Raw genomic sequence first — 15,018 nt, 5'->3', positions numbered from 1 at the left:
ACCATGATCTCGTGGTTCGTGAGTTCAAGCCTCGCATTGGGCTCTGTGCTGATAGCTCGGAGCCTGGAGCCCGCTTCAGATTCTGTCTCCCTCTCTCTCTGTCCTTCTTCACTCATACTCTGTCTCTCTCAAAAACAAAAATAAATGTAAAAAAAAGTGTTTTTAAACTATCTATATCTTTAAACTATCTTTTTCATATGCACTTCCATGAAACTTCCAAAACATGAAAACTATGATTCTTTTTAAGAGCCAAAAGAAATAAAAATAAAGAAGTGACTAGTTCTTGTTCTACAACACAGCTGGAGAGGGTATGTCTTCATTCTCAACATTAAGCGTATATCAGTGAAAAAGTTTAAAAACTACTGTCCTATGGGATGAGGTCTTAATTCTTTCTCCTGATGTACAACACTGATGTACAGTGTTGTCTATGATTTGGCTTCCCTTAACAGAACCAGGCTTATCTCCCACTGCTCCCTACCAGTCTATGGTCCATTCATACCAACCTAATGCAGTTCCTAAATATGCTATGCTCTTCTATGTCTCTCTGACACTGCAAGTGCTCCTGCCTGATATTCCCTTCCCCATTGTGTTTCCTGGCAAACTCATATTCATTCTACAAGACCAAATATCACTCATTTTGAGAAGCCTTCCAGTACTTCCCCAGGAACTGCAGATGACTCCTCCTTTGTGTCAATACGGTACTTTGTACACACCACATTCTACATTCTTTGCGGTTTTTTGTCTATATAGTATTTTTTCTATTAGGCTGTGAACTACTTCAGAGGCCGCCGAGTTCAATGGAAAAACCATAGTTTCTAAGTTTAACATAACACCAGTTCCACAATAACCTGATGTAAGACCTTAAGTCAATTACTTAATCTCACTGAGCACCATTTCCTTATCTATGAATGATATGTACAATGATATGTATCTCACATAGTGATTTCATGGATCCAATGTGATCACAATGACAAAACACTGTGCATTCAGCAGCCCGCATTTAACTAGTGTTGATTCTTCTGGCTCATGGTAGACACATAATAATATTTCTTTTTTTTTTTTTATTTAATAACATAAGTCACTTATGATAATAAAAGTAAGTTCACTTTTATGACAGAGGTTTAGAAAATACTAATGTTTTATTTATTTTTGAGAGAGAGAGAGAGCGAGCGAGAGCGCCGGGGAAGGACAGAGAGGGAGACACAAAACCAAAGGAAGCTCCAGACTCCAAATTGTCAGCACAGAGCTTGGGGTGGGCCTGGAATTTATGAACCGCGAGATCATGGCCTGAGTCAAAGTCAAATGCTTAACTAACTGAACCACCCAGGTGCCCCTGAGGTTTGGAAAATATTAAATAAATAAATAAATAAATCACCTGCAATCCCACCATCCAGAGATAACCACTGTTAAAAATGTTTATTGTCTTCCAATCTGTTTTCCATGATGATATTTTTCATTGCAGTTTTAACAAAAGTGGAATCACAGTTTTGTTTTATGGTGTATGTATATGCATCTTATCAAGAAGTATTTCTGTAGACAAGTGAATATCTTTCAGAAGTTTAATGGCTTATAATATTCCTTTGTACCATACTGTAATTTCAAAATGGGTTACCAATGGAAGGAAGGTCAGGGAGGGCAGAAGGGAAAAAAGTGTGGAAAGAGAGAAAGAGGCATTTTTATTTGTTAACTGGGGGGTAGAGAGAAGAGGGAGTAATATTTTTATTAGTCACTAAAAATAGTATTTTCACTTTATTTGAAAATGCTCAGAAGAAAATATTATTTTTAAAACCTATATGGCTAGAAGTAAATAAACAATAATTATGAAAATCTAATATTTTATGATGTTTAAACTCCATAGATGACAAAGTAGATTTTCCACACCCAAATAATAAAAAACTGTATCAATCCGTGAAAGTATTCACTACTATTGAAAACATTTTGAAAATTCAAAGACCATCCCAATTACTGCTGATGGGAAATGAAATTAAAATGTAAGTCCAGACTTACATTTTGTTGATAGGTTGTTCCAAAAGAATAAGCAGCATTCAGTCTTGTTTCTGTGTCTGGACAAAGCTAGAGCAAAACAATACAAATGATAAACATCTCAGAATAATGTTTTCTTTGCTTATAGTCAAGAGTTCTTAAATCCTTCCATAACATGTTCTATATAATATTACTTAAAGTAGTTTTAAGAAATTCTCATTTAAAGCACAAAAAAAAACCCCCAAAAAACTTAGCCATGCACTTGCATTAGACACTCTAATCTAGTAAACATATAGTCTTTCCCTTATCTTTGCAGAAGCAAAAATAAAGCACTTTAGGAATTCTTTAGCTAGAAGTATGCTCACCTGTAAAACACCTCCTTCTAAAGTCTGCCACTTCAGAAAATTTCCTCTTACATCATAGGAGGCAGCAATAAATTTCAGTTTTCTATTCTGATTAAATAAAAACAAGAGTAAAATGTTACATACTCTAGAAGCAATGTAGTATTCTATACAGAAACATTTATTATTGACTGATCCTTTCTTTTTCCAAAAATCAAATATTAAATTCAACTATCTTTGTTTGAAGCAAAATTAATCTAAGTATCTTTATAATTAAACACACCTAAAATAAATGAACTGGCTTTTTTTTTCCTTTAAAACCATTATTCCAGAATTGAGAGGCAATGCCAGTAACAGGTAACTTCCTTTCAAACCTGTTCAGAGTGTGTGTGTGTGTGTGTGTGTGTGTGTGTGTGTGTGTGTAGGAGAGGGGGGTAGTAAGCAGGGGCAAGAATAATCTATTCCATCATTCTAGAAGGTCAAAAAGCCAAAGGTAAAAATTTGGACCTTAGCACAAAAAGTTGTGCTATGGAAATGGCAGAGTCCCAATCAATCTTTGGAAGCAGTTCTTAAAAATGTAGAGACACAGAAGGACAGAGTTTGTTTGGTATTTGGTGATGAAAACTACTTTCCCAGTCCTACATGTACTACTTACCACCACAACCACAGAATCCAAAGGTATTCATATACTCAGTAAGACTGCTAGACTCTATATTGTTTAATTTTTATATGCAGCTGATATTTTGGTTTAGTTTAGTAATTAAATTTTTAGAGAAATCTTAAGGAAGCAAGAGTTATGACTAATAACATTCTTATTACATTTTAAATTATTAATCAAAATACAGTTGTTCTCTAATAATCTAGTAACTTATACCTGGCTTTCTCCTTTAAAACTGAAATTTGTAGGAAGAGGTGTGGTGCTGAGTACTTGAGGTGCTAATCCTAGCTGGTCTCCATAGAACAGCCATGGAAGATTCTGTCTCCTGTAAAAAATTACAACTGTTTTAGTAACGGGATACCAATATATCTTATTACTGATGTTTGTGAAAGTAACTGCACTGAATTTAGTCAAAATGACAGTTCATCAATTGAGATATCTTTACCAAAATGAAATAGAATGAACAGTGCGCAGTCCAGCAGTATTTTCAAAGATAAACTGAAACAGTCGGCATGCATCAAAAGTGACAGAGTCATAAGAATTCATGTTCATCACACACATATTTCCGAGAGCTTGGCAAGATGTTAGATTGGCATACACCTACGAGAGAACCATGGCAAAGAAATGTAACATGGATTGTAATACTCTAAGCAAAAGCTGATATAAAAATTATGCTTGTACCTAGTCTATAACTTCTTTTTGGCGGTATCCTTTTGCTCTTAAATACCTTTGCTCTGATTTAAGTAGAAAAGAACTTTCCACTTGAATAACGTGTACATTTTAATTGTAAATTATAGGTGAAAATATAAAGATGAGCAGTTGAAAAAAGAACTAACTAAATACACAGCATGACATTTAAAAAACTATTAGTTAGGGGCGCCTGGGTGGCTTAGTCGGTTAAGCGTCCGACTTTCGCTTAGGTCATGATCTCGCGGTTTGTGGGTTCAAGCCCCACGTCTGGCTCTGTGCTGACTGCCAGCTCAGAGCCTGGAGCCTGTTTCAGAGTCTGTCACTCCCTCTCTCTCTGACCCTCCCCTGCTCACGCTGTCTCTCTCTCTCCTAGAAATAAATAAAACATTAAAAAAAAATTTTTTTTAAACTATTAGATAAAATAATTATATTTGAAAGAATACTGATTTGTTGAGTTTGCCACTCAAACTTCTCAGTTTTCCCTATCAGGAAGAGGCAGCTCTATTTTTTTACAGTTGATTCAAGTCAAACATTGCAGTGATCTTTCTCTCCCTTCCCATACCCAGCTCATCAGTAAATCCCATTGCCTCAAACTTCACAGTTCATCTAGAAGCTGAACTTCGCTCAGACCCATGTTACCACTCTTGTTCATGGGTCCACCATCTCCCACGCGGCTTACTGTAATACTCTTATGACTGGTCTCCCTGCTTCTGTCTTGCTTCAGCAAAATCTATTCTCCGTGCTAGTGATCCTTTCAAAATCTGAAATTCAATCATTATCTTTCTTTGCACAAAATCCTTCTAATCCCCCTTGCAGTAAACTCTTGGTCCTTGCCGTAGCCACTCCCTTCATCTCCAAGTTCACCTCTCCACTTTCCTTTACTTACTGACTTTGCTCTAGCCACCCTGGTCTCCTTCCTGTTTCTTAAGTATGAACATAAAAAAGAAATGCTTTGGAATCTCTGTACTTTCCGTGGTCTCTACTTAGAACACTCTTTCTCTGGATATTTCCACTTTCACTTCCATTCAGGACTTTGTTCAAATATCACCCACAGAGATACATATCCCAAACACCCTGTATAAAATAGTACCCCTTCCACTCTATATGCTCTTTATCCTGGTTTATTTGTCTTATAGCACTTAGTACCACCTGCAATTACTTAGACTATAATTCCATGAGGGATTTTTCTTCCTGTCTTTTTCTGAAATACATAACCTGATTTGAGAATAGGGCCTGGCACATAGTAGGTCAATAATCAATATTTAATAAATGACAGTATGAATCACTTTCCCCTAACACTCAATTCTAGCTGAACAAGCTTAAAGACATTCAATTTGTATATATTGAAACGTGAAGTGAAAAATTTTCTTTGTGTATTTTCTTTACATTAGAAATGGGTTATTCTTCTTATAGAATATGACCAAGGAGATATATCTAGAAGGTATATATTAGAAGTCTTTTATTATCTGGGGGAAAAAAATGGTGGCAGGACAATTCTTTAAAGTGAAATAAAATTATATTAAAAAAATGTAAACGTACCCAACAAGCAGCTGCTGATGACTGCAAATACTTTGCAAACCATTCTGAAGTGAAAGACATACCCTGTTCACAAAAAGGTAAGTTTTAGTTTTGAGTTCAAATGAAGATTCCTTATGTACATTGCTAAGAAAATACTAATATGCATATTTTCCAATGGGAAATGGCTACTATTACTTTCTCAACGTAATTAGAAAATAGTTTTATTGAGGATATAAGAATTAACTATAACCAAACTCAGCTATTGCATTACAAAATCATGTCATTTAGGCATAAGATATAAGGAAACAAGGTGTGTCTATACTCCAAAAGAACTATTGTACTAATTTTACTAATACAAGAAACAAATAAGATGGCAAAATACAAAAGAACTAGATACTGATTTTTTCATTGTTAACATGTGTTGATTTAAGATTATTATACTATATTAAAGTGGCAAGTGATAAAGAAACGTTTATGAATGATTTCTAAGCAACAGTAGATTGGGGATATACAGAGTAATTGATGTTTAACATCTCCAAAGTGGTGATTCTTGAATAATGATGGGCAGCAGAGTCACCAGTGGAATTTCCTAGTAACAGACAATGCCTGACTGCATCCCAAATCCATCTCCAGGAGACCAAGGCATGCATGTGCTCTGAAAGCTGGAGATACAAATCTCTGGCTAAGCACCACTGCTTTAGAGCTTATCTGCACATCTTGCTAAAAAATGACACACTGAGAAACACCATTCAGAGAGGAGAGAAAGCCAAATTATATGGAACACGGCACCATAGCTATAAAAAAAATCTAAAGTAAAATTCAAAGTCACTATTTTCATCTCGTCAAGGAGCAAAAATTCTCCCTTTAAAGAACAAAGTCACCTCTGTGTACAAGACTGAAGAACACATAAAAAAAAAACAGTAAAAATGGAAAGCAATGACAAGTGTTTAGAAATTCATGTAAAATAAACCCACAGACAATTCCAGTGACAGTGTTAAAGCTGCATGATCCTTTCATAAAATAATGTCCACACATTTTAACCCAGGAATTTAGAAACACTTGGGACATTTGTCATAAGGAAATAACCTCTCCAAAAGGAAAAACATATCTGTGTGCATAAAATGGTTGATAGTAATATTATTAATAACAGAAAACCTAAATATTCAAAGTCACTGATTATGTAAATTTCAGTGTATTAATGAGAGTGTTAGGTAACTATTAAAAAGTATATTGGTTGAGCCTGGAACATAGTGTAGAGAAACCAAGGAAGTACAAAAGACTGATGGAGACACGTCAAAATAACATAGGAACTATCTCAAAGTGAAGCTCAAAGACACTTTGAAATTTGAAAAAAAAAACAAAAAACCAGTAAATAATGGTAACACACTGAATAAAAGTTTCATGAGTTCAAAGTGAAAAAAAAGTATAGAGAGAAAGGAATGCACTCTTTACAGATGATTGCTAGCTACTAAATGTAGAGGGTATAATAGAATTGTGGAATTATTTTGAAACGACCAATTTAAAATTTGATTCAGGCAAGGCTGGTTCATCAGTGACCACTAAAATGGATATTTACAAAGTCTCAAAGTAAAATCTCAGAGTGACCTATTAACCACAATGCCTCTACAATGAGAAGTGGCAGAGCCCACTGTGACAAGGCAATCAAATTTAGCATTATTAGGAACTGTACAACCTAAATGTGCTCTTTGTTATGATGCAATGGCTGTACACATACCTACATCATATTCTTGCAAAAAGATGTTTCACTGAATCTAACCATGAGAGAACAATCAGAAAAATCCAGATTGTAGGACACTCTACAAGAGACCTGGACTCTGCATTTAAGTTCTGTAAAAGCCAAAAAAGCAAAAACAACAACAAAAACACACAAAAGCAAAACACAGCATGGTCTAGATTAAAGAAAACTAAAAGACTAATTACACTGTGGGATCCTTAAATGGATCCTTGGATTCTCGTCTCCCCTCTCCCTGTCCCCACAAAAAGGGAGGCATAAAGGACCTTACTGGAACAAAGGGTAAATTTAGATATGAACAGTGTATCAGATAAATTTGTTAGTTTTAAACTTCTTTGGTGTGATGCCAGGAAAGCCCCCTTGTTCTTATATAATAAGATATTATATTTAGGGGACTATATAATAAGATATTTAGGAGTGAAGTGTCACAAGTCTACAACTTATTTTCAAGTGGCTCTGACAAAAAAAATGTGTGTGTGTATTCATGCATTTTACATACACACAGAATTATAAAGCAAATGCAGCAAAACATTAATAATTGGTTAACCTAGGTGAAAGCTATTCGTATAGCCCTGGTCTTGTACTTTTTTTAAAGTTTATTTTGAGAGGGAATGCATGAGTGAGCAGAGAAGGGCAGAGAGAGGAAGACAGAGAATCCCAAGCAGGCTCCATGCTGTTAGCACAGAGTCCAATGTGGGGTTTGAACCCACGAACCGTGAGATTATGATCTGAGCTGAAATCAAGAGTTGGATGCTCAGAACTGACTGAGCCACCCAGGCACACCCTGGTCTTATATTTTTAACTTTTCTGTAATTTTGAAATTTTCAAAAGAAAAGTTGAGAAAAACACAAAAGCAAGATGCTAGATCACTATTACTATCTTTGGGGACAGACAATAGGAAGACACTGACCCATATATATGGAAACTCTTTACTGACTGGCAGGTACATTCTTAGAGTAGGATTATATGCCTCTCATAAAATTATAGAAAACTAATTATGTTCCAATTCTGTGTTATCCAAGAGAACATCTAATCTGTAACATTCTAAGTACACTTTTCCAATTAGGAAGCATGTACATTATCAAGTCAATATAAGTATTTTAGCCTAGCTGGCAATTAATATATATAAACTAATAAACATACATTTTGATTTATCAATCCATCTGGTCTCTTGTGGGTTTCATTACTTTGTACTGGTCCTCTAGGGCCTCACTGACTACAAGTGCACTGCTAAAACTGAGTGCTTACACCCGCGAGGCTGAGGACTAGGCCAAAATAGTCACATAATCTTAACTACATTTGTTTACATGCCTCACAACTTCAGCTACACAGAATCTGTCTCAACATTAGTTATAAAATGACTTGAAATCAAGGTTTCCAAACTTGTCCTTAGGAATGTATCAGTGACTGATAATGTTTAAATGAAATGCATTAACTGAATCAGATTAACTTTTCCCTGTCCACCTTTTCTTAACAGAAGTCAGCAACAGATCTTCTGCAAAATGGTGTGAGGAAGGATGTGGAGGTGGTATGGAAGAGAGCAATATAGTTGGAAAACTATTACACAGAGCAAACAAGTAAATTTAAGATGAGACCCAGATTTCTCACTACTAGGGAGAAGGTACTTAAAATCTGCCAAAAGGAAAGTTAGAAGGAATGCTGAGGTATTGCTTTGGAATTGAAAGTATCAATAGGAACTTATTTACTTCAATATATATACAAAATAAATAGTTACAGATGTGTATGTATATAGGTGTCTGTCTCCTAAAAGGGCATATTCTGTGTGGTAATCTTGGTATCTAATTATTATCCTCCAGAAATTCTAGAGAAATGGATGATTCCAGGGCTGAGGTAGGAAAAGTACAAGAAAAGCCTGGAAATCTTTTGTGCCAGAAAGAAAGGAAATGCTCAAAGAATGATGGAGATATATCAAAAAGACACAGAAGCCAAATTGGAGAAGCTTCTACTAGCTAAACCTAGGACAACTTGAGGATCAAAACAAATAAATGCACATATTGGATTATAACAACAAGTGAATATAATAGGAACCCACTAATCTATGCTTATATTAATAAACAAACAAATATATAAACAGGAAGAAGGAAAAACTCTTTCTTATAGTAGAATGTTAATTGATAAATGAAGAAGGAATGATGTAAATATTTGGCAACCATAATAGTAGTGGCTGATAAAGGCAAACATCACCAACTGAGACTAAAACTTACTGTTGTTTAACTTACTGTTAGGTTTGGTGAAGACTAAGTGCAATCTTAAAAATTCTCTTTACAAAATACTAACCTATTAAAAAGGGGAAAATGTTACCCTTATAGCAAACATGGTGACTTTATGGCATGTGATCAAAGTCAGTGGTGGGACAAATGGACATTGTGTGCCCTCTGTTATGATACAATACACTGACATCTTTTTTGTGATTTCCTGCCAAGCATGTCCTGATCACAAGGAAAAACTGGATGGACCCAGGTGGAGGGTCATTCTATAGACTGTAAGGCCTGTAACCTTCAAAGCTATTGAGTTCATAAAAGAGAGGGAAAAACTAAGGACCTATTTCAGATCAGAGGAGACTGAAAGAGACATGACCTCTAAACGACTGGTGATTTGACACCAAAGAGGAAAAAGAGACATTACTGGTACTTTTGGCACGATTATTTTAAAAAGGAAAAAAGAAAAAAAATGAAAATTAACGACCTGCAAGTTTGACAATGGTACAGAAGGTCACTATAACCTGAGACTGGGGAAGAACACTCCAGAAGACATGCATCTTATTACAAATGAGGCAATTCTAGGGTGATCTCAGAGCTCCATATTTGTACCCCAATATTAGCATTTATTTTGTTGGTTTGAAAATACATGGTACTTGCCTAGCACCCCCACAAGACCATATTGGAAAAGAGGAATTTTTGCTTTATTCCTCAAGAGTCCAGATTCCACCTTCATCATGGGTGTCCTCCTAAGGACTCTCATTTATCTAAGGATAATTTGAGCAACCAGGTCCTAGCCTGCCTGCCACAAGCTCTGCTGGCATCCTGGGTATTTTATTTTCACTGTTCATTACTAACTCCTAGTTAGTCAATGAACTCCTACTCTCTTGGATTCATGATTTCTTCTACTTCCCATTTTATACAGCAGACCTTGTCAGACCAGCATCAGTTACAAAGGCTCTAACCTGAGGCATCCATGCTCTCATTTACAGAATGAGGAACCTGGCCAGATATGAATAACACTTGTTTATCCAGTGATTAGCATGTACAGGCACTGTGAGGTAAGTATTATTATGTCCAATGTACAGACAATAAAACTGAAGTTTAGAAATATCAAGTAAGCCCAAGGATATAAAACTAATGACTGGAAAACCTAGGGTTCAAGTCTAGAGTCTCTGGTGTTCTTAAATAATGCTGCATTCCTTACCGGATCTATAAAGGGCCTTTCCAGCTTAAACATTCTGAGATTCACTGAAAAAGTTTGAGCTAAGGTAGAGAAGAGAATAACTGTACCAATAAATAATAATGCTGGGTTGTTAATGTTTCTTAGATTGGTCATTTAGTTTTGTTTTAAAGTGACTTACACAGAAATAGTTCACATTTTAGTCCCAGACTGATGACCAAAGGAAGTAATGCAACAAGAATGGAACAAAAAGACTGAAACATACTCACAAGTTCTCCGTAACGGGCAGATGAAATTACACGTGAAGGAAAATTCAGTGTGTTGCTGAAACATAATCCCCCTGTCTTCATAAATAAATAAATAAATAAATAAATATGGGGGGAAAAACAGTTTATGGAAAGATATAACTTAATTTTAAAATATACAGTTCATTAATGTGCTTGGCCTTACTATAATGTTCGGCTCTGAACACACACAGGACCTGTTGGTATTGATGAATGTTGGCTCACATCGGACACATCTGTCAATATAACAAAAGACATTTTTAAATGTTAATGAATTATGCTAGATCTAATTTCATTAAAACTTGTCATCTTAAATGCTGGATTAGAATAGATTCATTCAACTAAGTAATTACTTATAATAAACAAATTAAAAATATTAACACTGATTTGATTAGTTTTATACCACTCCTGGTATTACAAAGCAAGGATTAAATAAATAAAAAGACCAATAATAGGAGAATATTCTTTTGAAACTACATGGAGTGTATAGAATAAATAACATTTAACAACAAAGATGGTTAAGTCACTCAATTAAGAGCCTAAAAAACTCACATAAATAAAACCCAACTTGTATTCATAGGTAGTTATTTGAAATCTACATTCCTTATTTTGCCTCTCACAAAGCAAAAAGGAAACATACTGAAAAAATATGTATCTATCTCCTTATCAAAGCTGTGACAAACATTTTTTAAGTCTATTCATTATCTTTATTTATTTTAGAAAAATACTTTATATTTTTCATTAATGTATGATAACCAGGGAGGGAGAGCATCTGCCAGACTAGCAGGGACATTGATGGGTCTGTAGTATTCATTACTTGTAAGACAGAGCAGGTAAGAGGGGCTGGGGCATGGCACAGAAACAGGCTTAAGGCGGTAATGGAGGGAAAGAGCTGGGTATTAGCCCAGTAGTTAGTATTTGGATACTACAACCCACATCAGCCTGAGAGAAGAGGTAATCTAATACTAAATACCCTCCAGGGTATTTTCTCTCTTAAACCTGGGAACTGAAGAGAAGACTCTTCATGTAGCTCTCTAAAAAAAATGTGAAGAATCTGAAATAGAGATACTGTGTTTGAGTTAGATAGGCAGGGCTGACTGTATGTGGTGTGCACGTATGTATGCATAAAGGAGAAACAGGAAATGACAGAGAACAGGGCTATAAATCAGAGTTCCTGGGTTACTATAATTTTCATTTATTTATTAATATGCTTTTTTACATAACATTATTTTAAAGTACAATTCCTGGCACATAGTAAGTATCCTCCAAATAGAAGCTAATATTTATATACTATATAGAGATCATATGCAAATTTCATAATAAAAAAAGCTACCTTTTACTGAGCACTTACTCTGAAGCACTATGCTAAGAATTCACATACTTATTTTTGAACTGTGATAACAGCCTATGAAGTGGGTGGTATATTTCTATTCTAAGGACAAGAAGACTGACTTACTGAGCTAGCCAAGGTCAAACAACTGATAAGAGACTGAGTCAAGCTTTGAACCCTTATCAGTCCCATTCTCTGGTCTTCAGCTTCTTTATGTGTTAATGTCTACTTCTATCTTCTTTGGGCTATTATGAGGAACAAGTGATTATCACAGGAAGTATTTTTATTCATTGATTATTATTTTTTTATTTTTTATTTTTAAATGTTTATTTTTGAGTCAGAGAGAGAGTGTGTGAATGGATGAGGGGCAGAGAGAGAGACACACACACAGAATCCGAAACAGGTTCCAGGCTCTGAGCTGTCAGCACAGAATCTGACGTGGTACTCCAACTCACGAACCATGAGATTATGACCTGAGCCGAAGATGGATGCCCAACCGACTGAGCCACCCAGGCGCCCCTCAGGAAATATTTTTAAAAGGTTACAGATTCCATATAAATGTAAGGTGTTATTTAAAGTCAGCACCCTGCACACTGCTTACCTGTTTCCTAAAGCATTTGGTACTGTAAAAGAGTTTTCATTTTCATCACAGAGCTTACAAGTTGCTTGAGACAACAATGTTCCGTTAACATCTCTTTCCACTAAACAATTTAGAAACAAAATTAAGATGTAACTCAAGGTCAACATATAAACTTCTATATACTTAGTAAAGTCTACTTGTAATTATTATTCTACTAATAATAAATTATTGTAAATAATCAGGTATATTTAAATACCTGATCTGCAAAAGAGGCATGTCAAACACCACCATAACAAAGTGTAGAAAAGTGAAGCCTCCCTCATTCTCACATAAAAAAAAATACAAAAATTAACTTTCCAAATCATAATAAATTAGTATTTTTTCTTTAATTTTTCTTTTTTGTTACTTCTTACCTGTATGTCCCTGTTTCAGTAGGTATGCAGAAACAAGTAATTTCATAGACAGCTGACATGTTTTTTCAACTTAAGAGGGTTTTTGGTGGTACCTATTAAAATGCTAAATTCACATATCCTAAAACACTACAATTTCATTTTTAGATACCTAACCTACAGAAACACTTGTACATGTGTATAAGGATATTTACTGAAGCAATTACTTGTTAGAAAACCTGCATATTTAAAATAACAAAATGATGGTATATTCATCCTATGAAATATTATGGAGTTGATTAAAAAGAATTAGGTAATCTAACAGATCATACTGGTAGCTGAAAAAAGTTTGCTCCAGAACAATATTTTTGGTATAAAACAATTATATAAATGTGACTATAATATTTTAAAACAGAAAAGGTTCTAGAAGGAAACACACATGTAAATGTATATGTGCACACACATCAAAATGGTAACAATTACTTCTGGCATTAAGGGAATTTACAGGGACCCAACATTGAGAAAAATGGTCAAAGGGCATCAGTCCTAATCATAATGTTATAAATGTTTTGTCCATAATGTTTTAAGTTTTCACAAGATGGTATAAATTAGTTTATCCAAAGTAAAGGTGAATGACTTGTTTCTCCTACACTCATCCCTGTCTCAGCAAATGGCAAGTCCACTGGACCATTTACTTATGCCCTAGTCGTTAGAGTCTCCTCATTTCTTTTCATTCTGTACATTAAAAACAATAAAATTAAAATTAAAAATAAATCTGTGAATCTTGTTAGCTCTTCCTTCTAAATATATCCAGAAACTGACTTATTCACTCTACCTCCACAACTCTACTCCAGACTGAGGGACATCATTCTATCACCTAGACTTTTATGACAGTTTTCTAATTGGAGCCTTGGTTCTATCATCCAGGCAGAGGCTGGAATAGGACTTTTCAAAACTAAGTGTGATGACTTCACTCCCTGAAAACCTTCTAATGGCCTTCCATCTCACTTGGGGTGATTTCTAAGGTCATGATTACAGACAAAAAGGCCTTGCATGATCTGCACGCAATCACCCCAACTTTCCAGACCCATCTACTTCTGCTTTCCTCTTCATTTGCCTTAGCCACATTAGCATATTTGCTGCTCTTTGAACATGCCAAATACGTTCCATTCTCAGGATCTTTGTATTTGCTATTCCCTCTGCCTAGAATGAGTCCCCTAGTCATCTACATGGCTCTGTCCCTCACTTCCTTCAAATCTTTGCTCAGATGTTCCCTTTCCAAAGATCTCTTCCATGATGATCCATGTAAAATAACACTTGGCTCCCTCTGTCTACCCCCCACCCCTTCCTCCCTTGTCTTCACAGCACTTACCACCCCCTGGCATACACTGTTCATTTGCTTATTACCTTCCTCTTAGAACCTAAGTTGGATTCACTACTGTATCCTAGCACCTAGCAGGTAGTGCTCAATAAACCGTTTTTTGAATCTGAAAAATTTTAAATGGGAAGGTTTCACATAAAAATTGTGTATTTTTAGCATTACTTAAGAAATAGGAAAATCTGATTTTATGGGACCCATATTCTTACATGATGACAAACATTTGCTGGTACCAAATTGGGACTAGCTACTGCTTTTTAGCTTAACTGCCCTTCTGTTAAAAAAAAAGTTTTATAATTTTATTTTAAATTTTATTTTAATTTTTATCAACAAATATTTATGAATAAATAAGTATGACAACATATAAATATTTTCAAGGACGTATAGAAACCTATAAATACATAAAGCATTCTTGGAAGACCACAAAAGAAACTTAATAGTGGTTACATTAGAGAACTAAGAATGAGAGTGAGGACAGAAGGGCAAGGACCCTTGGTTTTTATATTTTTCTATGCTATTTACATTTCAAACCATGTAAAGTAATATGCATATTACTTTAAAAAGAAAAATTTTGAAGTTGAAAAATACATATATATCTTTGTAAGCAGTAAATCTACATTGTGTTCTTATAACGCCAAAATATTTGCAATACGTTAAAAACTTGGAAAGACAGAGAAAAAGTAATTAATTACTTTAGGCTAACTTCTGGGGA

General features: G+C 35.0%; 1 protein-coding gene across 5 annotated transcripts in view; it reads right to left on the bottom strand.

Annotated features, from left to right (window-relative positions):
• Window positions 1–15,018, bottom strand: part of TMEM67 (transmembrane protein 67) — a 60,987-nt gene that overhangs the window by 37,714 nt on the left and 8,255 nt on the right. For all 5 annotated transcript variants that reach the window (XM_077771306.1, XM_077771304.1, XM_077771303.1 and 2 more), the window contains exons 4-11: window positions 12,561–12,660; window positions 10,796–10,865; window positions 10,615–10,689; window positions 5,212–5,274; window positions 3,428–3,582; window positions 3,199–3,307; window positions 2,349–2,435; window positions 2,008–2,073 (exon numbers count right to left, since the gene is read on the bottom strand). In XM_077771306.1, the coding sequence (XP_077627432.1) occupies window positions 2,008–2,073; window positions 2,349–2,435; window positions 3,199–3,307; window positions 3,428–3,582; window positions 5,212–5,274; window positions 10,615–10,689; window positions 10,796–10,865; window positions 12,561–12,660 (725 nt within the window). The remainder of the gene's footprint in view (window positions 1–2,007; window positions 2,074–2,348; window positions 2,436–3,198; window positions 3,308–3,427; window positions 3,583–5,211; window positions 5,275–10,614; window positions 10,690–10,795; window positions 10,866–12,560; window positions 12,661–15,018) is intronic.

The sequence above is a fragment of the Crocuta crocuta genome, unplaced genomic scaffold (genome assembly GCF_008692635.1).
Source record: "Crocuta crocuta isolate KB4526 unplaced genomic scaffold, BGI_CrCroc_1.0 scaffold235, whole genome shotgun sequence".
Lineage (NCBI taxonomy): Eukaryota > Metazoa > Chordata > Mammalia > Carnivora > Hyaenidae > Crocuta > Crocuta crocuta.
Note: the sequence above shows the minus strand (reverse complement) of the source record. Positions and strands in the feature narration are given on the sequence as shown.